The sequence below is a fragment of the Macaca mulatta genome, chromosome 2 (genome assembly GCF_049350105.2).
Source record: "Macaca mulatta isolate MMU2019108-1 chromosome 2, T2T-MMU8v2.0, whole genome shotgun sequence".
Classification (NCBI taxonomy): domain Eukaryota; kingdom Metazoa; phylum Chordata; class Mammalia; order Primates; family Cercopithecidae; genus Macaca; species Macaca mulatta.
In genome coordinates this window covers 108,860,671-108,884,234 of record NC_133407.1, presented here as the reverse complement: position 1 = coordinate 108,884,234, position 23,564 = coordinate 108,860,671, and the positions used below count along the sequence as shown (strand labels likewise).

At 43.3% G+C, this 23,564-nt stretch overlaps 1 protein-coding gene across 2 annotated transcripts in view; it reads right to left on the bottom strand.

Moving 5' to 3' along the window:
• The window catches only part of LARS2 (leucyl-tRNA synthetase 2, mitochondrial), a 162,085-nt gene that overhangs the window by 10,125 nt on the left and 128,396 nt on the right, over positions 1 to 23,564 (bottom strand). For both annotated transcript variants that reach the window (XM_028844035.2, XM_015131155.3), the window contains 4 exons: positions 22,883 to 23,065; positions 21,095 to 21,264; positions 18,856 to 18,933; positions 15,017 to 15,128 (listed from right to left, as the gene is read on the bottom strand). In XM_028844035.2, the coding sequence (XP_028699868.2) occupies positions 15,017 to 15,128; positions 18,856 to 18,933; positions 21,095 to 21,264; positions 22,883 to 23,065 (543 nt within the window). The remainder of the gene's footprint in view (positions 1 to 15,016; positions 15,129 to 18,855; positions 18,934 to 21,094; positions 21,265 to 22,882; positions 23,066 to 23,564) is intronic.

Here is a 23,564-nt window from a genome sequence, read left to right as displayed (position 1 = left end):
GTTTTCTTTTAGTTTCTTTTCATGATTTCATTTTCTTCTCCATTTAACTTTCAAATCTATTAGTAATTTATTTTGTGTTTACTGTGAAAAAACATTATTAAAAGAAAACTACATGGTCAACTTTCCAAACCCAATTTGTTGAATACATCTTCCCTTCCCTATTGGTTTGTGATTTTTCTTTCAAGATGTATTATACCAGGGACTGTTTCAAAAACTGTTCACGTCTGAGCTACTCAAAGTGCCTGTTTGCCATGAGGTAAAGAACTTGGGCCAGAATGTAAATCAACACATCGCCTCCTTCATTGAGAGGAAAAAAACGGTAGCCGAACTCAATGGTGTCTTCGGTGACACAGCTGACTTATGAGCTGGCACAAGCTCCTTATCTTGTTGTGGACTGGAGCTGAGAGTTCCACCGACTGCTCTGACTTGCACTCTACACCAGTCCAGTCTGTTCTGTTGACCTGTTTTGGTTCTTGTGCCAGTGCCACAGCTTTACTTGTTGTAGCTTTCCATGTTTTACGACCTGGCACTCCTGCTGTAACCCTGTGTTGCCAGTCAGCCTGAGGGAAGTGAAGACTCCTTAGGAGCTGAGGATCATGTGGTATGAAAGACAGATTCCTGCTGCCCAGATGGCTCCTGTGGCCCGAGGCTGTTGCGCTTACTAATGAACCTATTCTGTGTCTAACAGATGTGCCTTTTGGCAGAAGGAGAAAGGAGATTCCTGCTTGTTCAGATGGAATCCTATTAAAACTCACATGTGAACATGAGATGGAGGTCACAGAAGAGAGCTCATCACTTCTTTTAGTGAGCTGGCCCTGTGTGGCTTGTCCTGTGACCCAGCTGCAGTGGGAAGATTTCCAAAACCTCCGTATGGCAGTTGTACAGGATGCCTGGGAGATGAAAGGACCTTGGACACAAATGTTCTGGGCAGAAGCTGTTACAAATTCCATTAAAAAAAAAAAATGAGGAAGCCCAGCCTTCCTGGAGCAGTCAGGATGCTTATTTATAGCAGCCTGGGCCCCCGCCAACATTTCCATATAGATGGGAGTGGGGCCATCCTGTTCAGCACTGAGGAACAGAAACTCAGGACCCTGGGTTTTATGTAGTGTTTTTGCCTCCTTGCTCGTTTTAGGGAAGTAAAAAATACCTAACACTTGCGTGGAAAATACAATGATTCCTTTACGTTGTAATGCCAAGGGGAGAGGTCAGGTGGAGAGCTGGCCTTCAGGACACACATGGGGAAAGTCCAAACACAGGCTGGGAAGTGGCAAGGCCCTGGCACGCAAGCCTACCTGACAAGGTTGGCTACAGCCCACAGCCCACCCCCTTTCTTCCCCTCCTCTGGGAGAGCTGCTGTTGCAGACTTTCCCGCAGAATAACTGAAACAAGCCTCCTCTCCCCACTGAGAGGTGGTGACGCTCCCATGTCACCAGGGCACCCCAGAGGGATCATGGCTTCTGTGGATGGCAGTCCTCTCCTGGTGGCCATCTTCAGGCCTGCCTCCACCTCATCTCCCCACCCCTGCACTCACAGACACACCAGGGGGGAAGACTCGGGGACTCTGCGGCGTCTGATCCCTGCTGTGCCTCGTCTAGCCTTGGCAATTCCAAGGAAGTGAATAGGAAGTGAGGCCACTTTGCTTTATCCTTTATCCAGAGAAATAATTTCATTGACATTATTTTGAAATAGCAACATCTGCACAGCACACACATTTCATGTATAAAGAACTATCAGAGCATCAGTGGGTATCTTGTTCTCCCCTGTAATTATCACACATACTTCTATATGATTTTTACGTTTATAATTTTGTTGAAGTTAATGAGTACAGCGTATAGAGAGCAGAACACAATAGCTACACTTCACAGCCACTTTTTATAAAAAGCTATGAAGAAAGTCATCCCAAATTATTTTATGAAGAAAAATAGAGTTGTGCACTGACACCTCAAGAGGGAGAATTCCTTCAGAATCCCTAAGGGAGATATAGGCTCTCTCCACTGTGCTCTCAAAATTAAGGTGTTGATGGATTACTTGGAGATCATCAGTCAGACACCAGAGGCAAATATCAAGAAGGAAAAGTCACTGTAGAACTATAAAAATGGCCAGAGAAACAGAAATGTTAAGGAGATCTTACTTCTTTTAAATAACTTGTATTTTAGAAAAGGGACTAATCTCAAAGAGGCACACAAAGACAGACAGAGACAGACACACACACACACACACACACACACACACACACACACACACAGAGCAAAAGAAGGACTATCACCCAAATGCCCATCACTACATTCATTGGTTAGGACACCCTATCTCTGTTAAAAAAGAATGGAATATTGTTGATACAGAACTACTCTAAAGCACAGTAAGAGCAAAAAATGTTTGTACAGGATGTTAACACCTGTATAAAGGTAGACATGTCACATCCATCCATCACATTCTTGTGTCAGATTAAACATAGCATTGGTGACAAAGGTTCTCTGGGAAGCAACTGAGTGACAGATTAGGACACACTTTCTAGTAATGTTGAATATTTTACAAAACACGTATAGACATGCTTTTCAATTTAAAAATTAGGTTTTGCTTTGCTTTAAGAAGCCCAGACAGGCACACTGCAAACTGGACAGATTTTCTGCAGATGGTTGTAGGCACTTTTCTTCAGAAGCTGGGCACATACAGAGTGAGTTCACTCCCTGGGAGCAGTGCCCTGAGGGCAGGCCAGCCAGGGCTCCGAGTGCTCCTGCAGGCACACTGCACGCACTCTGCCACACGCAGCAGAAGGAATGCCTGCCTCAGACAGTAGTAAGATGAATGGTTGGATCTGGTTAGGTGTGTGTGTACGTGTGGGTGTTAAAACCTTCAGGCCAGCTGTGGTGGCTCACACCTATAATCCCAGCACTTTGAGAGGCTGAGGTGGAGGGATCGCTTAAGCCCAGGAGTTCGAGACTAGCCTCGGCCCTTGTCTCTACAAAAAAATCAAAAATTAGCCAGATGTGGTGGCACACGCCTATGTCCCAGCTCCTCAGGAGGCTGAGGCGGGAGGATCACCTGAGCCTGAGAGGTTGAGGTTGCAGTGAGCCGTGATCATGCCACTGCACTCAGCCTGGGCAACAGAGTGAGACCCTGTCTCAAAAAATAAATAAATAAAAACAAAAAATAAAACTTTCCATTAGAAATGAATTCCTTCCTCCCTTCCTTCCTCTCTCATGGTCTATACTATTTTCCAGAATTAGAATCTCAACACTCAAGACTTATGAGTTTAGAAAGGCAATTAAAAAAATCCTTTATTCTGCAATAATTATAGATTCACAGGAAGTTACAAAGAAATGTTCAGGAGGTCCTGTGTACCCTTCACCCAGCCTCCTCCAATGGTCACAGCTGGCATGATTATATCACAATATCAAAACCAGCAAGTTGACATGAATGCAATCCATAGAGCTTATTTGGATTCCATCAGTTTAATAACTTGTGTGTGTGTGTGTGTGTGTGTGTGTGTGTGTGTGTGTAGCTTAGCATAACCATGTGTAGCTTCATGTAACCACCACCAGTTAACACAGTTAAGAGCCACCATCTCCAACTCCTAACCCATGGCAACCATGAATATGTTCTCCATCTCTACAATTGTGTTATCTCAGGACTGTCATATAAATGGAATAATATGGTAGATTGCTTTAGTGATTAGCTTCTCTCAATCAGCATATTCTCATAAGATCCATCCAAGCTGTTGCCTGTTGGGTCATTTTTGAGGATGGTGAAATTACATCTCCAACATGAGCACCACCAAGGAGCTTGCTGTTTGGTGATCTGTCTTCCTTCCTTCCCTTCCTTCCCTTCCCTCCCTCCCTCCTTTCCTTTTCTTTTCTTTCTTTCTTTTTTTTTTTTTTGAGACAGAGTCTCACTCTGTCGCCCAGGCAGGAGTGCTGTGGCACAATCTCAGCTCACTGCAACCTCCACCTCCCAGGTTCAAGCCATTCTCCTGCCCCAGTCCATCCTGAGTAGCTGGGATTATAGGCATGTGCCACCACGCCCGGCTAATTTTTTGTATTTTTTAGTAGAGACAGAGTTTTACCATGTTGGCCAGGCTGGTCTCCCGACTTCAGGTGATCTGTCCGCTTTGGCCTCCCAAAGTGCTGGGAATACAGAAGTGAGCCAGTGTGCCTGTTTGATGATATTCTGCTCTTTTACTGTTCACCAACAAAGGAACCCTTGAGTCTTTCGTCTAGAAAGAGTATCAGTGGCTCCAAATACTCAAAATTTCCCTAGGCAAGCAGCTACCACCCTCATCTAGATAGGACAGTATTATGGTAAACAAAAGAAACTTTGTGAATTCAGATGTGGTGTCTTCAGCTTCTCAGATCAGAAGCTTCAGGAAGGAAAAAAAAAAAAGATTTCCTCATCCTGTTTGCAAACTGCCAAGACACTGGGTCTGTTTCTTATAAAAGGTCTCCGTTTACTCTTTAAGCAATTGATAGAGGACTGTTAAGTACTTTGGGCATCTCTAAAATGTTTCCTTTTTATCCAGGGCAATAATGGCCATTATGCCAAGAGGACTTCAAATCTCCCTTAAGAGACAGATCTCAATTCTGTTGCTCTTTGGGGAGAACTTCTCCTTTGAAAATCAGCCTCCCAGGGGAACTCTGGGAATGGCCATTTCTGAACATGCCACCTTGGTGGACCATGTTCTCTTCAGTCATTCTGGAGTTATCTTTCTAAGATGCAGGAATAAAACCCAAGGTATATGAAAGGTTAGTGTTTTAGAAAAAATGAAATATGCATAAAAACTGTCCCAGATCCTTGGGATAGGAATGACTTGACAGTCTGAGAAGACAATATTGAGGCCCTATCACAATATAGTGCTTCTGTTTGCAAAGGACTTTCAACATCCTGTTACATTAACCCTCCTCACATGCTGGGAGAGGCAGGAGGCATCGTTTCCCCATTCTCTCCTGGGGGCACCTAATGCCCATGAGTAATGACCCAGGGGACATTCCTGGTGCTTAAGCCTCCTCACTTGCCTGGGCTATGTCCCCAGCTGCTCATTCAGAAAAAAAGATACACATCTCATGGGGGAGAGCAGGAGACAGGTTTCCCACTGCTTCTTTGAATTGAAAAAAAAAAATTAGTTGCTATAGATCTGTAAAACGTTAGGGAGGACTGCAACTGAAATGAACACAATGTCCACTGCTCCAACTGCTCTCTCCCGCTTTCCTACAAATGCCTAGAACACTGCCTGACACATAGTACATGCTCAATCAATGTTTATGGAATGACTGATGGAAACACTGTAGCAAAACTAAGATTCAATCCAGATCCACTCTTCATTATAAAACTGATCACAAAAGCCCCAGTGGGGTGACATGTAGAAAAATCACGGCGCAAAGTTTGAAATGGGCCAGTTCCTACCACACTTCTTTAGAACATGTCCTGTTGGAGATCTGGTCACAGAAATGAAGGACAGACTGACAGAGGCAACACCACAGTGTACACTGTACCATAAGACCTGCCTGGGAGAGGAAGGACCCTAGAGAGAGTAGATCCTCTGACTCCGGTATTCTAGATGCAGAGACCAGAGGGGCATGAGGGAGGGAGTTTCTGAAAATCCAATTTACATCAGTCCTTCCTGGGAGAAACAAAATGAAGGAGGTAGACAGATAATGTGGGCCAAAGAAGGAAGATGAAAGGGAGAAATGTATATTCTATGATGAGAGTGGGTGAGTTTATCACAAATTGGATCAGTATTGTTTTATAGCAAAGACTACGACAGAATTAACAGCAGGCCACTTAAAAGACTTAATGTGGGGCCGGGCGCAGTGGCTCACACCTGTAATCCCAGCAATTTGGGAGGCTGAGGCGGGCTGATCATGAGGTCAGAAGATCGAGACCATCCTGACCAACATGGTGAAACCCCATCTCTACTAAAAATACAAAAAATTAGCCAGGTGTGGTGGCGGGCGCCTGTAGTCCCAGCCACTGAGGAGGCTGAGGCAGGTGAATGGCGTGAACCCTGGGAGGCAGAGCTTGCAGTGAGCTGAGATAGCGCCACTGCACTCCAGCCTGGGCGACAGAGCGAGACTCCATTTCAAAAAAAAAAAAAAAAGATAGAAGATAATTAAAGGCTGCAAAATAGAATATAATATGGCTGCAGCTTGTCAGGGCCTAATACCACCCTCCTGAAGTCTCTTGTAACACCGTAAAAAGAGGCGGCCGGGCGCCGTGGTTCATGCCTGTAATTCCAGCACTTTGGGAGGCCGAGGTGGGCGGATCACCTGAAGTCAAGAGTTTGAGACCAGCCTGGTCAACATGGCGAAACCCCATCTCTACTAAAAATACAAAAATTAGCCGGATGTGGTGGCGTGTGCCTGTAATCCCAGCTACTCAGGAGGCTAACGCACGAGAATTGCTTGAACCCGGGAGGCGGAGGTTGCAGTGAGCTGAGATGGCGCTACTGCACTGCAGTCTGGGCGACAGAGTGTGACTCTGTTTCCAAAAAAAAAAAAGACAGAGGCAACTCATTCCCTCTGTGAAGTCAGTGAAACCCTCTTTCACTAACCTAACAATTCATATTGAGAAAAAGCTAGTGTTAGTAAAATAACTGAAAATTCTATATAACCCCAGCGAATAGATTTTTTTGCAAATAGATTTTTTTCCAAATAGAATTTAATGGTATATTAAGTCTACCATGCCATGGTCAATATGAATTTATCTGAGGATATCTCAATATTAGGCAATCAATGAACTGAACACATAGGCAATCAATGAACTGAATATACATCATATCTAAAGGGCAAAAGAGAAAATTCAAAGCAAATAATACATCACCTCAACAACTGGACAACAGGCATTAAGTAAAATATAACTCCCATTCCTAATATGAGTGCTGGTAAACAAAAACAGAAGGCTGCTTCCTTAACATGACAGAGACTATCCACCCCAAACCAACAGCCAACATCACATCTAACCAGGGAGGCGTTTGTTCCATTTATATCTGGAAATGAGACCTGATTGCCTATAGCCAGCATTCCTTAACACTGCAGAGGGTTTTCTAAGACGTATAATAAAGAAAATAATCAGACACCATGGTATAACTATTAGAAGAAGAAAGCATCCTTATTTGCTGGTCATAGAATCCTAGAAAATCCAAGAGGATTTTACCTGTTAAAGTAAGAGAGATCAGTAGGGAATCAGGATAGAAAACAAATATGCAAATCAAAATTTAAAAAATTATATGCCGTTGGAATAGGTTCTGGAGATCGACTGTGCATCCTGGTGACTACAGTTAATAGCAATGCATTATTTAGTTGAAAATTGATAAGAGAGTAGATATTTAACATTCCCATCGCAACAAATGATATCTGTGAGGTGATAGATATGCTAATTACCTTGGTTTAATCATTCCACAATGTGTACATATATCAAAACATCACATTGTACACCATAAATATATGCAATGTTTATTTCTCAATTACATCTTTTTAAAAAGACAGTAGGCCAGGTGCAGTGGCTCATGCCTATAATCCCAGCACTTTGGGAGGCCAAGGAGGGAGGATTGCTTGAGCCCAGGAGCTCAGGACCAGCTTGGGCAACACAGTAAGACACTGTCTCTATAAAAAAAAAATATATATACAAAAATTAGCTGGGCATGGTGGCATGTGCTTACAGTCCCAGCTACTTGGGAGGCTGAGGCACGAGGTTCGCTTAAGCCCAGGAGGTCAAGGCTGCAGTAAGCCCAGATTATGCCACTGCACTCCAGCCTGGACAACAGAGTGAGACTCTGTCTCAAAAAATAAAAATAAATTTTAAAAAATTTAAAAAGATTTAAAAAATCAATTATACTAAGAAAATAATGAGTTATTTCCCTCATATATTCCAGAGGATTCAAGTTACTTGGATTAATCTATTAGATTAATAGATTAATTCTTATAGTTTATCAGTCTACATATATTTTTCTTAACTGATTAAATTTCCATGGTATTAACCTTTATTTGACACCATTAAGAAGACTATCAACTCACAATAAATCTTAACTGAAATAAAACAAATGTTGGTGTCAATGTGGTTTTACAGAAGAAAAATATACCAGCCGTTATCAGTCAGAAAATATAGCAGAAAGAGATTCTAGTCTACAAGAACACAAAAGAAAAGAAAATATTTGAGACAGACCATGAGCTGGGATGAAAGTTTGGATGAGGTAAAGATGTGAAACCTTCCTAAATTAATTCTAAGTTTAACCACATTTCAGTTTAACTGTCATGGTGATTTCGGGAGAACTTCACAAACTATGCAGAGTTTTGCTGAGAAAAATAAACAGGTGAGAAGAGTTAAAGAATTATAAGAAAAGAAATGAAGAAAGGTTAGCCTGCCTGGTGTTAAAACTGTCTGTAAAAATTCAATAGTTAAATCATCGAAGCACAATGCACAATTCAAAAACAGATCCTAGAGTGGAAGATGGAATAACTTCTCAGGAAAATAATTTGTCAATATATATCAAGAGTCTTAAATAGATTCATATCTTTTCCACTTCAAGGAAATAATTTGAAGTGAGAACAAGATTTATGCACAGAATTGTCCATGGCGGATTGTTTATGGGAGTGAAATGTTAGACACACTAAGTCATGGCACACATGGACAATTATGCAGTTTGTTTGTTTTTTTTGAGATAGAGTCTCACTCTGTCACCAGGTGGGAGTGTAATGGCGCGATCTTGGCTCACTGCAACCTCCAGCACCCGCGTTCAAGCAACTCTCCTGCCTCAGCCTCCTGAGTAGGTGGGACTTCACAGGCACGCGCCACCATGCCCAGCTAATTTTTGTATTTTTAGTAGAGCTGGGGTTTCACCATGTTGGCCAAGATGGTCTCGATCTCTTGACCCCGTGATCCGCCCGCCTCGGTCTCCCATAGTGCTGGGATTACAGGCGTGAGCCACAGCGCCCAGCCTAATGCGGTTATTTTAAAAGTTTATATGTAAAAAAAACCAAAAAACAAACAAACAAAAACCCCCAAATATTATATTCTTAAATATCATATTGTTAAACTGGAAATACTGAGAATTTAATTTTTTGCTAACCTGAGAAACTGACCTAAGCCCAGTGTAAAGCAAAGATGGTCAAACTGTTGCTCTGTGTTCTGAGACTCTCTGAAGTCTGTCTAGACAGGATGCACTAGGCCTCTGATGCTGAGACCACCACCACCACAGCCTGGTGCTTGAGCTCCTGTAAGACATATCGCCTTGCTCTGGGCCCAGGTGTATGGGCCCCTGTTATCCATCCTCACAGCTGCAAAGGTGTGATTTCACTCAGGATTTCAAAGACATGGGATGGGCCCAGGTTGGGCTACTCCAGTTTGCAGAATGAGTTTATCACAAAGGGATTGAAAAGTCCATATATAACATCTGGAATCATGATATCTGCTCCTGTTTCTGTTCAGGCATATTCACAGAAGACCCAGAGAATTTCTGGAATTTGATTTGAGGATGTGCATCAAAAGCCTTAATCTTTTGTATCTCTTCTGACCAAGCAATTACACTTAGTTATGTATTCTTAGGAAATAATTTTGCACATAAGCATTGGCTATTTAGCTTTTTTTTTTTTTTTTTTTTTTTTTTTGGAGATGGAGTTTCACTCTTATTGCCCAGGCTGGAGTGCAAGGCGCGATCTCGGCTCACTGCAACCTCTGCCTCCCAGGTTCAAGCGATTCTCCTGCCTCAGCCTCCTGAGTAGCTGAGATTACAGGCATGCACACCACGCCCAGCTAATTTTGTATTTTTAGTAGAGCCTGACAGCTGGTCTCGAACTCCCAACCTCAGGTGATCTGCCCACCTCGGCCTCCCAAAGTGCTGAGATTATAGGTGTGAGCTACCGCACCCGGCAGCTATTTAGCTTTTTTTTAAAAAATGTATAACTATAAACAGTTTGAATGTTCAATGATGGGGAGTGCGTAAATTCAAACAATGGAAAACTGTATGACCATTAAAAATGATGTTGTAGGCCAGGCGCAGTGGCTCATGCCTGCAATCCCAGCACTTTGGGACGCCGAGGCAGGCAGATCCCGTGAGGTCAGAAGTTTGAGACCAGCCTGGCCAACATGGTGAAACTCTGTCTCTACTAAAAATACAAAAATTAGCCGGGTGTGGTGGCAGGTGCCTGTAATCCCAGCTACTCAGGAGGCTGAGGCAGGAGAATCTCTTGAACCTGGGAGGGGAAGTTGCAGTGAGCAGAGATCGTACTACTGCATTCCAGCCTAGGTGACAGAGTGAGACTCTATCTCCAAAAAAAGAAAAAAAAAATGATGTTGTAGAAAAGTATTTAATGACCCATAAATAAATACGTTCATGGAATATTTATTTAAGTGAATAAATCAGGTTATAAGATAACCTCTAGCTTAACAATAAAACAAGTCATCAATAAAAGGGAATGAACTACTATAAACAGAACATGGATTAATCTCAAAAGCATTATGCTAAATGAAAGAAAACAGAAATGACTACACATTGTATGATTTCATTTATATAACATTTCTGGAAAAGGCAAAACTACAGAGACAGAAAGATTAGTCATGCTGGGAGTTGGAGTGGGTGTACGATTGACTAATGGTGTGAGGAACCTTATTTCGGTCATGGAAACCCAGTTCTAAAACTGATCATGGTGATGGCTGAACAAGTATATCAATTTACTGAAATCATTGAGTATATACTTAAAATGGGTAAATTTTAGGGTATTTAAATTTTATAAAGAGACATGACAATTAAAACAACACAGACAAGCGGACACAAAATACAACACACATAAGTAAGTGAACACAATCATTTTACTTTTTCTTTTTTATGTTTTATGAGACAGGCTCTTGCTCTGTCAGCCAGGCTGGAGTACAGTGGTATGATCCTGGCTCCCTGCAGCCAGGAATTCCTGGGCTCAAGTGATCCTCCCACCTCAGCCTCCCGAGTAGCTGAGCCTACAGACACATGCCACCACACCCAGATAATTTTAAATTGTTTGTAGAGATGGGGGTCTCCCTATGTTGCCCAGGCTAGTCTTGAACTCCTGGGCTCAAGTGATCCTCCTGCCTGGGCCTCCCAAAGTGCTGGGATTACAGGTGTGAGCCACCGCACCCAGCCACCACACCCACCACCTGATCTGCACTAAGACGCTGACAGTGGCTGTTTATTTCTAGAGGGTGATGGTAAGCAGATTTCTATTCTCAGTCCTTGTCATCTGGGAACTGGTCTGACAATTCTAGCTGGGCCTCAGTGTTATAAGAAATTCACCAGTTGTGCATAGCTAGGCCATATTATTCGCCTCTTCAACACAAATGATCTCACTGAACGCCAACATCAGACAGTCACACCGACAACATAAAAGGAGACCAAAACAAGACCACGTCATAATTTTGTCAAAACACAAAGACAAGGTAACTGCGAAACACACAAAATATCAAACATCCCCTTCTCTAGGCAAATAGGAGTGACTACTATTTCTTTACTAATTACAACTTTATCCTTGCTCAGGTGTACCTCCCTAGAGATAAGATTTCTTAAGATACCAATCACAAAACTGTCCCCACTTACTGACAGCACTCAATCTAGAGCAAATCTTCACTTCCTGAGACCTTTCCCCAAATTATTCTACCAAAGCCTAAATTCATTACATAACAGGTCCTTCCTAATACCCTCTTACTGAGATGCCCAATGTCTCCCCCTGGTAATAAACCCAACTTGTTATCCGAAGGTGTGTTCCTGGTGGTCTCTGGCTGGAGAATGCTGATAGAATTGCGGGTTCACAGAATTTCACCTGAGATCCTCACTGCCTTTGGCTGGAACCCTTGACTCAGAAACAGGGCACGCATCTGAGACCCCCTTGTGTCTCTACCTGGATGAGGTGCCACTCACCCTTGGCTGGGAATTAAGTTCATGCGGAATTGAACTCCAGGATTTCACTGAAGCTTTTAGTGTTGCATTTATCTGATTTTCTTTTTTTTTTTTTTTTTTTTTTTGAGACGGAGTCTCGCTGTGTCACCCAGGCTGGAGTGCAGTGGCGCGATCTCAGCTCACTGCAAGCTCCGCCTCCCGGATTTACGCCATTCTCCTGTCTCAGCCTCCGAGTAGCTGGGACTACAGGCGCCCGCCACCACGCCCGGCTAGTTTTTTGTATTTTTAGTAGAGACGGGGTTTCACCATGTTAGCCAGGATGGTCTCGATCTCCTGACTTCGTGATCCACCCGCCTCGGCCTCCCAAAGTACTGGGATTACAGGCTTGAGCCACCGCGCCCGGCCGCATTTATCTGATTTTCTTAAGAATAGGTCCCACTTTGGACATTTGGTTTTTTGATCAGAATTCTATTGTTCTTTGGTGAAACTGTTTTCTGGCAACTAACACCTGCTGGCCTAATGACCTACCTATCTGCTTGTGTACTATCTTGAATGTTGTTTGTCTATTGGGAGAGGATGGGAATAGGTCCCATAAATTTGTCCCTGAGCTGGCCCTAAGGGTGAAGTGGTCAGTCGGTTACTTCTTGGAGACACACTATGCCCCGAGTCACCACTGCAAAATCTCATAATGATTTCTTCCTCAGTCTTGTTCTTGTGTTCCTGAGAACTGCTTTTATGTTAGTTTCGTCTGCCGATAATCAGGAGGCTTTCTCTGGGTCCTGATCAATGATGACTTTGATCAAGCACCAAGACGCAAAATTCCACAAGCACCAACTTGTGGATGTGTTGAGGCTCTCACAGGGTCTTCTTGGTCTTTTCAACCTAAAACTGCCTCCTCCACCACAAGAAGCACATCCTTTCTTTATGTTTTCTAATTACAGCCCTAACTCCTGTGCATATCTTTTTAAGTGCCACAAGTTTCCAAAGACAATTTGGAATGACAGTGATCCCTTTGGGGAACTTCTGATATGAACAAAATTGTTCATTTGAGAGGTTCCTTAGAACAAAAAGGATAAAACAATTCTGACTATCCAATGGTATGATTTCATTAATTGGTATGAGGTTTCTAAACACAAATTGGACTCAAAAATTCTCCCTTAAAGATTCAAAATGTGAGAAATTTAAAAACGGTTTCCTCTGTAGATCCACTGAAAACAATTTCAGTTCTTCCCATCTTTCCTCACGTCCTTTGTCTTTACGTTTAAAACCTTGCTCAACTCGTAAAATCCTTATAATTGCCTTCTCCTCTTTCTCTCTCATTCCCCTCGTACTTTAAATCAGTTGCACTACCTCATTGTCACTTAAAATTGCAACCCCTATGAAAGAGGCATCTGACACTGACTGGTAGGAGTATTTAAGCTATGTGGTTGTGTTTCGCTCTGCATGCTATTATTAAGGACTTCCCGAATTCCAGAATGGAAAGACAGGAATTCATTACAGCATTCAGACTTACCTTGGATACACTCAACTCAGGACTCTCTGACCTCTTCCAACTAAGCCACCTGTTGGAGGGGGCCAGGAGTTGCAAAAGCTTGGTTTAAAAAGGGTAACTGAAAGAGTAACTGGAAAGACCCAGAAGATGACTTAAGACACAATGAAATACACTTGTACTCAATCGGGATGTCTTAAAGCATATAAAGTGGGCAAAATCTGTTGGGAGCTACACCACATCTCTTTCCTGCTAAAGTAAACTGGACCTTGATTCAGTCTTGCAAGCAGCAAAGAATGAATCCAAAGGAAACTTCAGAGTCATACCCATCCAAATCCTTACCCAGTTTTTAGAATTAGTTCCTGATTTCCAAAGCCCTTTCCACTTTTTTGGTTGATGCTTAAAGTCAGAAATTGTAGATATGGTACATAAACACAAAACTGGCTGGCAAATCATCCCACTGCGTAAACTTCAGTATTTGGCTGAACAAGTTTAATTTTAAAGTGGCTTTAGATATCAAAAAGGATAAAAATCCAAACCAAGCTCATGGGTTTACAATGAAAGCAAATTAAAACAGATTTGCTCTTCCTCAAGGGATGAGAAACACTTCCTTTTGACAGAGACACTTATACTGTAAAAAAGGGGACCCTGGAAAAATAACAGTCTTATCTTAGCTAAAAAGAAAAAGGAACCACTGCTCCTCCTGTGGAATTAAGAAGCAACTCTGAGGGAGATGGTAGGGCCCAATTCCCAGCGATTCCCTGAAATCAACAAGGAGCACTATGTTTTAAAGTAGAAAGCAATAAACAAGGCTTTGTGAGAGACACTGGCACTACTCTGTCAACTATAAATCCTACTGTAATTTCCACCCATCTCCTGTAGGCATAAAGCTGCTTGGATGGTGGGAATTTCACATAATCCTCAAATTCTTCTTATCACTCAAGCTTACACTGAGACTCGTGGTTTGCTCAACTGAACAACATGCATTTCTTCTCTGTGACACCACATCAGTAAATTTAATTAGGAGAGATCACATGCATTTCAGATGACCTATTTCTAGAAACATCTGAAGACTTTCCCATGCATGATCCTTCAGGAGCTCAATTACATGTCACTTTGCCCCTCCCTATATGCTTGGCCTAATCCCAGTTTGATGATTATGTGAAGTCTTGGTTTTGTCCAGGCTAACGCTCCAATGATGTGGAGAGAGTGCTAGGGGCTGAAATTCAAGCAGGCATTCAGGCCTGCTTTGATGCCTAGATTAGGAATAATTGGTGAAAAGTGCTGAATTACAGTGTAAGTTTAGACCTATAACTTAATTTCCATCTGTAGAGTGGTACTAAACATGAGTTTCTATCTTAAAAGGACCATGCAGGTCATAATACGTGGATACTGGGGAGCTGAGTCACAAGAAGGGATTAAGGTGATAACATCAACACCTGCATTAGTCTGGGCACATTATTCAAAGCAAGGAAGTGTCTTTCCTTTTGGTAGGGGTGACCATGCGGATGAAATACTACCATTCAGAGTACAGCACAGAGAGGCTGATGAGTATAGACGCCAAATGTTGGACCCTATATCTGAGGACATCTGAGTCCCGAATGATGTTCAAAAAGAGGCTTGGGCAAATTCTGGTTAGTAGTAACTGGTCAAACAAGGACTCTGCCACGTACCTGCCCAGATCTCTGAGGTTATGTGCGGGGCCATTGGAGCAGCCATCACCATCAGGGCACACAGAGCATCCTCAAACTCGGGGCTGTGGAGAATGACTCTCTGAGAGGCTTGCTAAGGAAGAGAAAAAAAGTAAGAAGACTGAGGTGTAAAAATAAGCATGGGTAAGAAAGACCATTAATGTATCTGAAGTCCAGAGACACAAGCTGGTAGGAAGAAACTCCCTTTGCCATCCATTTCTGCTTGGGACAAAGAACTTCCCCTACTTAATGATAGCACGAAGATAAACTACAGCAAGCCAGGTGTGGTAGCTTATGCCTATACTCCCAGTACTTTGGGAGGCCAAGGCAGGAGGATCACTTGAGCCCAAGAATTTGAGACCAGCCTGGGCACTATAGCAAGACCTCATCTCTATGAAAAATTAAAAGATAAAAAAAATTAGCCAGGCACAGTTGCACACCTATAGTCCCAGTTACTTGGGAGGCTGAAGTGGGAGGATCACTTAAGACCAGGAGATCAAGGCTATAGTGAGCTATGATTGTATCACTGCACTGAAGCTTGGGCCAGTGAGACCCTGTCTTAAAAAAACAAACAAACAAACAACAAAAAAAAACTACAGCAGCAGCAACAACAACGAATACATGATGTTAACTTATTTAGTCCTCACCACTCTTTGAGGGTGGTATTCTTACCCCATTGGACAGATGAAGCAGCTAAGGATCAGCGAGGGAGGGCAATGTGCCCCCAGGCATACTGTAGCCAAACTCTTAACCACTCTGCTAGGTTTCCTCTGCGCTGTAGGTCCCCAGAGAAGTGCACAGAGACCTGCTCAAAGGTGTTAAACTGTGAAACACCCAGGGCAGGGGGAACTCTCTACCCTACTCAGGGACCCCTATTCTCTTAAACACCTTTGGTCAATTCCAGCAAACATGGTTGTGTTTAGCTCTGTGTGTTATTATTAAGGACTTCTCAAATTCCAGAATGGAAAAAGAGAAATTCATTACAGTTTCATTTCAGTTTCTTGCTCTATTTTTTCTGATTAAAAAACTAACACTCAGCACAGAAAATACAGGAAATGAAAAACTACTCATAATTATACAACCTAGAAAAAAAGGTATATTATATCCTTGTCTCCAAAAATGCAAAAATGTGTATATAAATGCTTATTATACATGTAACATTTTCAGGATTGATATTCTTACCATATGAACACTTTTTTTTAAATTTTAAAAATTATTATTTTTTTTTTATAGAGATGGGATGTCTCACTATATTGCCCAGGCTGGTCTCGAACTCCTGGGCTCAAGCCATCTGGTGCCCTGGCCTCCCAAAACGCTAGGATTACAGGTGTGAACCACTGCACCCAGCTCATATGAACACCTTTGGATTTTTTTTTTTTTTTTTTTGAGACTGAGTCTCTCTCTGTTGCCCAAGCTGGAGTGCAGTGGCATGATCTCAGCTCACTGCAACCTCTGCCTCCTGGTCCAAGCAATCCTCCTGCCTCAGCCTCCTGAGTACCTGGGACTACCGGTTTACAGGTGTGCACCACCACACCCGGCTAATTTTTTGTATTTTTAGTAGAGACAGGGTTTCACCATGTTGACCAGGCTGGTGTTGAACTCCTGACCTCAAACGATCTGTCTGTCTTGACCTCTCGAAGTGCTGGGATTACAGGTGTGAACCACTGTGCCTGGCCTTGTGTCATGTGTTTTTACTTAATATTATATGATAAACAGTTTCTGATATTAAGTATTCTTCAAGACATGATGTTAATGGTGGTGGCACATTCCTTTCTTATTGATATGACATCAGTCATCTCCCAATTCCCCATCAGAGGACATTTGGGGTTCCGAGTCTCTGATTATAAATTATCTGCAATGAACACTCCTGGATCAGAGGATATAACACAATCAACCTGACAGCCAGAGTGCTTCCTGGCAAGGTACATCAACCACAGCTATCACTGGTGTGTAAAAGTCTATTTTGCCATCTTTGCAATAACATGGGGAATAATGATGCATTTATTTTCATTTTTTTGAGAGAGGGTCTCACTCTGTCACCCAGGCTAGAGGACGGTGGCAACAAACAGCTCACTGCAACCTCAAATTCCTGGGCTCATGGGATCCTCCCACCTCAGCCTCCTGAGTAGCTGGGACTATAGGTGCATGCCACCACACTTGGCTAATTTTTAATTTTTTTATAGATGAGGTCTTGTTATGTTGCCGAGACTGGTCTCAAACTCCTGAGCTCAATCGATCCTGCTGCCTCGGCCTCCCAAAGTGCTGGGATTAGAGGCATGAGCCACTGTGCCTGGCCCTGAACAGTTACGTTAAGCATTCTCAGCAAATTTGACAGGTATTTAAAAAAAAAAAAAGCACCTTGTTTTAAATTTGCCTTTCATGATAATTAGAGAGGCAGATTTTTTTTTCTCCATAAATTTATTGGCTATTTCTATATCATCTTCTGTGAGTTATTATCTTTTCATATGCTTTGATCATTTTTGGTTAGGTATTTTCATATTAATATGCAAGAGTGCTTTACCTATTAAGAACATTAACCTGTCTGACATGTTATAATTTTTTTTAACATACTGAAAATGTCAAGTTTTATGTAGTCAAATTTGAAATTTCTTCCATTGTTCTTTTTTATCTTTATTTTGCTTTTTTAAAGTTACCTTTTTTATTTTATTTTTAGAGACAGGGTCTCCCACTCTGTTGCCCAGGATGGGTTCAAGCAATCCTCTTGCCTCAGCTTCCCGAGTAGCTGGGGCTACAGGTATATGCCACCACATCTGGCTAATTATTTTATTTTATTTTTTTGTTTTGTTTTTGTTGAGGCGGAGTCTCGCTCTGTCGCTCAGGCTGGAGTGCAGTGGTGTGATCTTGGCTCACTGCAAGCTCCACCTCCCGGGTTCACGCCATTCTCCTGCCTCAGCCTCCAGAGTAGCTGGGACTACAGGCGCCCGCCACCACGCCCGGCTAATTTTTTTGTATTTTTAATAGAGACGGGGTTTCACCATGCCAGCCAGGATGGTCTCGATCTCCTGACCTCGTGATCTGCCTGCCTCGGCCTCCCAAAGTGCTAGGATTACAGGCGTGAGCCACTGCGCCCGGCCTAATTATTTTATTTTCTATGTGGCCCAGGCAGGTCTTGAACTCCTGGCCTCAAGTGATCCTCTCAGCTTGGTTCTTCCAAAGCGTTAAGATTACAGCGTGAGCCACCGTGCCTGGCCCCCACTGGTCTTAAAAGCTTGGAGAGGCCTTCATTTTAAAAAAGCCTTTGTTAATAGCTTTAATGAATGCTTTTGTTGTCCAATAGCTAAGAACATTTGTTGACAAGTCCTTTCCCTGGTAAGAAAAATGGCAGTCACACTTAGCAAGGAGAAAGTCCATACTGAAAAGGCTGACTTTTGGCATTGGTGAGAATGATCCTGATCCATCCAGGTTAAATGAATATCAAATGTAATGATGCTGAGGAGGTATCACAATTCACTCAGGAAATCAGACAGTAAGGGTGTGAAGAGCCAGAAGACAGGGAGGCCTGAGTCTGGTCTTAGATTTGTCACTAATCAACCAGACATGTCATCTAACTTCCCTGGGCCTCAATGTCCTCATCTGTAAAATATTGGGGGATAAGGGGGTTTGGACCAGAAAATCGTTAAGAAACTTCCAGTAATAAAACTAGGTTGTGACTATGGAAAAATGTTTCCTTAAGATAATCAAGCCACACCTAGGTGGTGACACAGTGGGGGTGCTCTCTGTTCCACTTGGGACCCTGTGGGACCCCTTGCCACACCTCTCCCTCCTCCTCTGCTACCAGCAAATGAGGACAGGCCACTTACCGAGAGGGCACTGCTGAGCCCCATCAGCTGAGAAATTGCAGAATTCAGTGAGAAGTCCTCTGTGAAATGGGTGGTCACCTATTGGTAAAGATTCAATTATTCACTTATTTCAAAATGCTTTTAAGTTTTCCACAAAAAGACTAAATTATCAAAACAAAAAAAAGGAAAATGAATTGGATGCAAAGATATTTATAAATATATCTACTATCTCAAATAATCACTATGTTTCATCTGCGCAAATATTTTTAAAATTCAAAGACAATACTGTTTCCACTGTTTAAGACTATTCTTCCACATATCTGGGATACTGTTGGTTCTCATAGTAGGTGTTTAGAAAAACAGTGCTAGCGGCTGGGAGTGGTGGCTCACACCTGTAATCCTAGCACTTTGGAAGGCCGAGGTGGGTGGATTACTTGAGGTCAAGAGTTCGAGACCAGCCTGGCCAACATGGCAAAACTCCTTTTCTACAAAAATACAAAAAATTAGCTGGGTGTGGTGGCGCATGCCTGTAATCCCAGCTACTCAGGAGGCTGAGGCAGAAGAATTGCTTGAACCTGGGAGGTGAGGTTGCAGTGAGCTGAGATTGTGCCATTGCACTCCAGCCTGGGCAACAGAGCGAGACTTCGTCTCAAAAACAACAACAACAACAACAAACAATGCTAGTAACATGAATAGGAGGCAGGACCCACTGATGGACAAACTCAACATAACAGAAAATAGGAGTAAAGGATGTCACTTCTGCTTGGTTATGTGGCTTTGCTTCACAGTAATGGTTTTTAGTCTACAGGATAAGGTTAATTTTACTTTTTTTTTTTTTTTTTTTGAGACAGAGACTTGCTTTGTCGCCCAAGTTGGAGTGCAATGGCGCGATCTTGGCTCACTGCAACCTCTGCCTCTCAGGTTCAAGCGATTCTCCTGCCTCAGCCTCCCGAGTAGTTGGGACTACAGGCGCGTGCCACCATGCCAGGAGATTTTTTTGTATTTTTAGTAGAAATGGGGTTTCGCCGTGTTAGCCAGGATGGTCTCGATCTCCTGATCTTGTGATTTGCCCGCCTTGGCTTCCCAAAGTGCTGGGATTATCGGCGTGAGCCACTGGGCCCAGTCAATTTTACATTTTGAAATGTACAGTCAACATAAGAACATTAACACAACTTGTCAGCTTTTTCATATTTCTGTGCTTTTCTATTTTGACTACAGGCAAGAATACAGAAAAGTGACACATCTTTAAGGATGTTAAGAGTTTCCAACTTGTTGAAATAACCCAATTCTATTATCTGACAGAGTAAAAGAATTTGCCAAATCCAGGGAGAAAATATGTGGTATGAACTCAATCGCTCAGGCATCACTCAGACCCCCACATTCATTCAGGGAGCTCTGTTCCTCCATACAGAGAGGGTACAGAGGACAGAAATAAAGCGGAAGAAGTGTCAACAAATGAGACCATGCTGGACCCAGGGCCATTTCAGGTTATACAAACCAGAGAGGCAAAAGCCTGCCATGCATCATTGTCTTCATTATCAGAGTGCAGATGAGTGATGCTGATTAACTTTATGTCTGAATCAGCATACTATTTTTTTTTTTTAAATCAGCTTAAGAAGAATTTGGGATATTAGATACCCATTATAATGACTCAGATTTGCAGAAGTTAACCCACAATAGTTCACATGGATATTGTGTAACAAAGTAACTGAGTGGGAAGGTCCTGGCTTTGTGGAGGACTGGGATTCTAATCTCTGCTCAGTTCCTCACTAGCTGCGTGACGTTAGGCGAGATATCTGGACCTCATCTCTGTCCCCATCTGTACAACGAGGAGGCTACAGAGAACAGTTTCTGAATGCCCCCGTCAACTCTAAAACTGTGTTTCTGTTAATGTAACACATGCGGTGTCATCCTGGATGGACAGGGTGATCCTGGATTTGGTTCTCTGCTTGGATGTGTTAAATGTGGAAACATGGAAAGTGGCAGCTTCCTGAGACCCAGCATGGACAAATGTGAGACATCATCAGACAGCCATTTCCTGAGGGCCTCTCTTTGCATTAGAATGTATGCACTGGTGATCCACCTTGGTAAACTACCCAAAACAGCAGGGCCAATCACTCAAAGCAAGGACCACCATCGCCAGAAAGGAAGACCCACAGCGGCCCACCCCACGGCAGGGAGGGCCACAAAGACCACAGGCAAAGGTTCCCAAAGAGTGCTTGGTTACAGAGTTAACTCCTGGAACTGGGGAGTTTCTGACCTGAGAGATGATGGAGTTCTTGTACTCCCAGAGCTTCCTGGCCTCGGCTTTCTCCTTGTCACTCAGCAGCTGAGGCTGGGGAGCCTTCCCAGAAGCCCTGGCCTCAATAAACCTAGTTGTCAAGGCCCACAGTCGTTGTTGCCATCTCAGCACCCCAGGAAGAGCATCAGCTGAATTCAGCATCAGTAAATGAGAAAGAGAGAGTGCACAACATAAGGGTGATGGACTTGGTATAACTAAGCGGAGAAAAGCACCTGTGAATTGATGTGACACCTCACTGCACCCTAATGGATTCCTATGAGGGCAGGCTGAAGGATCCTCCCTGGCTTTCAGTGTCTGAGAATTCAGACCAGGACCAATTCTATCTCATTTTAGCACCCAGATTCAGGGGACTAGATGGCAGGGCCACTCAAAGTGCCAGCCACCAACGGTCATGAGCTCAGAAGCTTGGTCAAGATGAGCCCTGGTGCCCTGCCACCTTGATTAAGCAAGCTTGCTGGGACAAAAATGCCATGGAGCTAACATGGTGCTTGGGAGACAGCGCTGACTCCTGCTGGTGCGAGCTCTTATTCTGTGGATAGCATGACTGTGCTTGCAGCCACGCTGCTGTAGAGTGTGAAGTGCGTTGACACAATCCCTGTCCTTGCAGGTATGTGTGTTTTCCGTATTTTACACAAGCTCATCCAATCCAGCTGCTGATCTGATCTTCTGGTAAAGCTGAATTGGCTTTACCTGGTGGCCCTGGGTTACACCAGTAGCCAAATTAGGGTCAGTCCAGGTCCCTGTACTCTCTGGCCACTAGGCTAGGCATCCTCAAGCCTGAATGTACAGCAGAACCTTCTGGGAGGCTTCTTAGAAAGATTCCTGGAGCCTGTCCCCTGGGTTAGGGGTGGGAGCCAGAACCTCCACCTGTCTGTGCTTTGCAAGCCCCCCAGTGATTCTGAGGCAGCCAGTTCCAGGACTGGCATCTGTGACCACTGTTGCAGACCACACTTCCCACTAGCCACAGTACATCAAAATAAACTGGTTTCTCAAATGACATGCATACTTCACACAAGGCTCAGGATTTCAGGCATCTGACTTCCTCTTCCCACAACAACACTTAGGGCAGATCACATGAAGTAAAAATGAATGACTGTTGGACGGGTTTATTCTAGAATAGCCAGATACTCATGATTATTTTACTTCATGTCATTTTAGGGCTAAACAACTCTGGAGAGGCAAATCTCCCCTAAGCGGGGAGATGGAGGGTGCTGTGGGTGACTGAGAGGCCATAGGTGACACCAGGCCCAGGCCTCTCCAGGGGCTTTCTGGATTGGTGAGGGAGAATGACACTGTTCTAGAAAAAACCTTCCAGGGTACATCAAGTAAGAGGGAACTGGCCTCTTGGGACTATAGCAGGCCTAGGAGTAGCTCAGAAGCCAGTCTGTCTCTAAGGAAACCACTCTCAAAGCGTGGTCCTTGTAGAGGGTGCACCAGAATCACCGCTGAGCTTATTCAAAGGCCACCTGCTGAGCCCCATTCTGGAGGCTGTGTCAGCAGGCATGGGCAGAGCACTGGAGTCTGCATCTGCAACATGTTTTCCACATGATTCTGAGGCTCGCTTACTTTTGTCAACACCCGTCTAAAAGTGGTGCAGGATGCTGGTCAAGCTGCTACTTGCTCTATGGAACTGATTCCTAGAATTCTCTACTACTGTCTTCAGCAAAGATATTTCCTTCCTCAAATTCCTTCAAAGTCCAGGGCAGATCACAAAGGAAGCAGGTCAGGAAGAGGAAGGTGACTTACTTTTCACATCCCACAAGATATCCTTGTCAGGAGGGGCGGCAAAAAGGATATAGAGCCGAATCGTGTCGATCCCATACTGCTCCACAACTTCTTCTGGGTCCACTCCGTTGTGTTTGGACTTACTCATCTTCTCCCATGTCACCTCTAACTTCTCTTTCGTTTTTGCATGAACAGGAACGGAACCTAGATGCCAAAACAATCCATAGGTATGGTATGTGTGATTCTGAATTGCTTCTACAGAAATAGCGTCAATAAGAAAAAACTGGGTGAGCGATGGAAAGTGTCCATTTGAAGAATCACACTAATTCACTTAACAAGCCGCTTTCTCTCCCTCTGTATTGTTATAAAAATATTTTTATTTTTAAATGAATGAGGCCCACCTTCCTCTCACAAACCTTCATGAATAAACAGTATAGTTATAATGGCCTGTACCAGCTTTTTCTGTAAAACAATTTCCCCCTTTACAAGTAAATTATTTAAACACAAAAAAGGAAAGTAAAAAGTAATTTTGAAAAATTCATACACGTTGCTGTTTTCTTGATGGATCAAGGGTCTCTCATGCAAGTTGGCAGCCTGACCTGTCCCATGCATGCTGCAGTCACCAAAACATGATCTGGTACTCTCAGGGCATATGGAATTTACTTATCGGGCTCATGGTAAATGTGGTGGTCCCTTTGTGGTG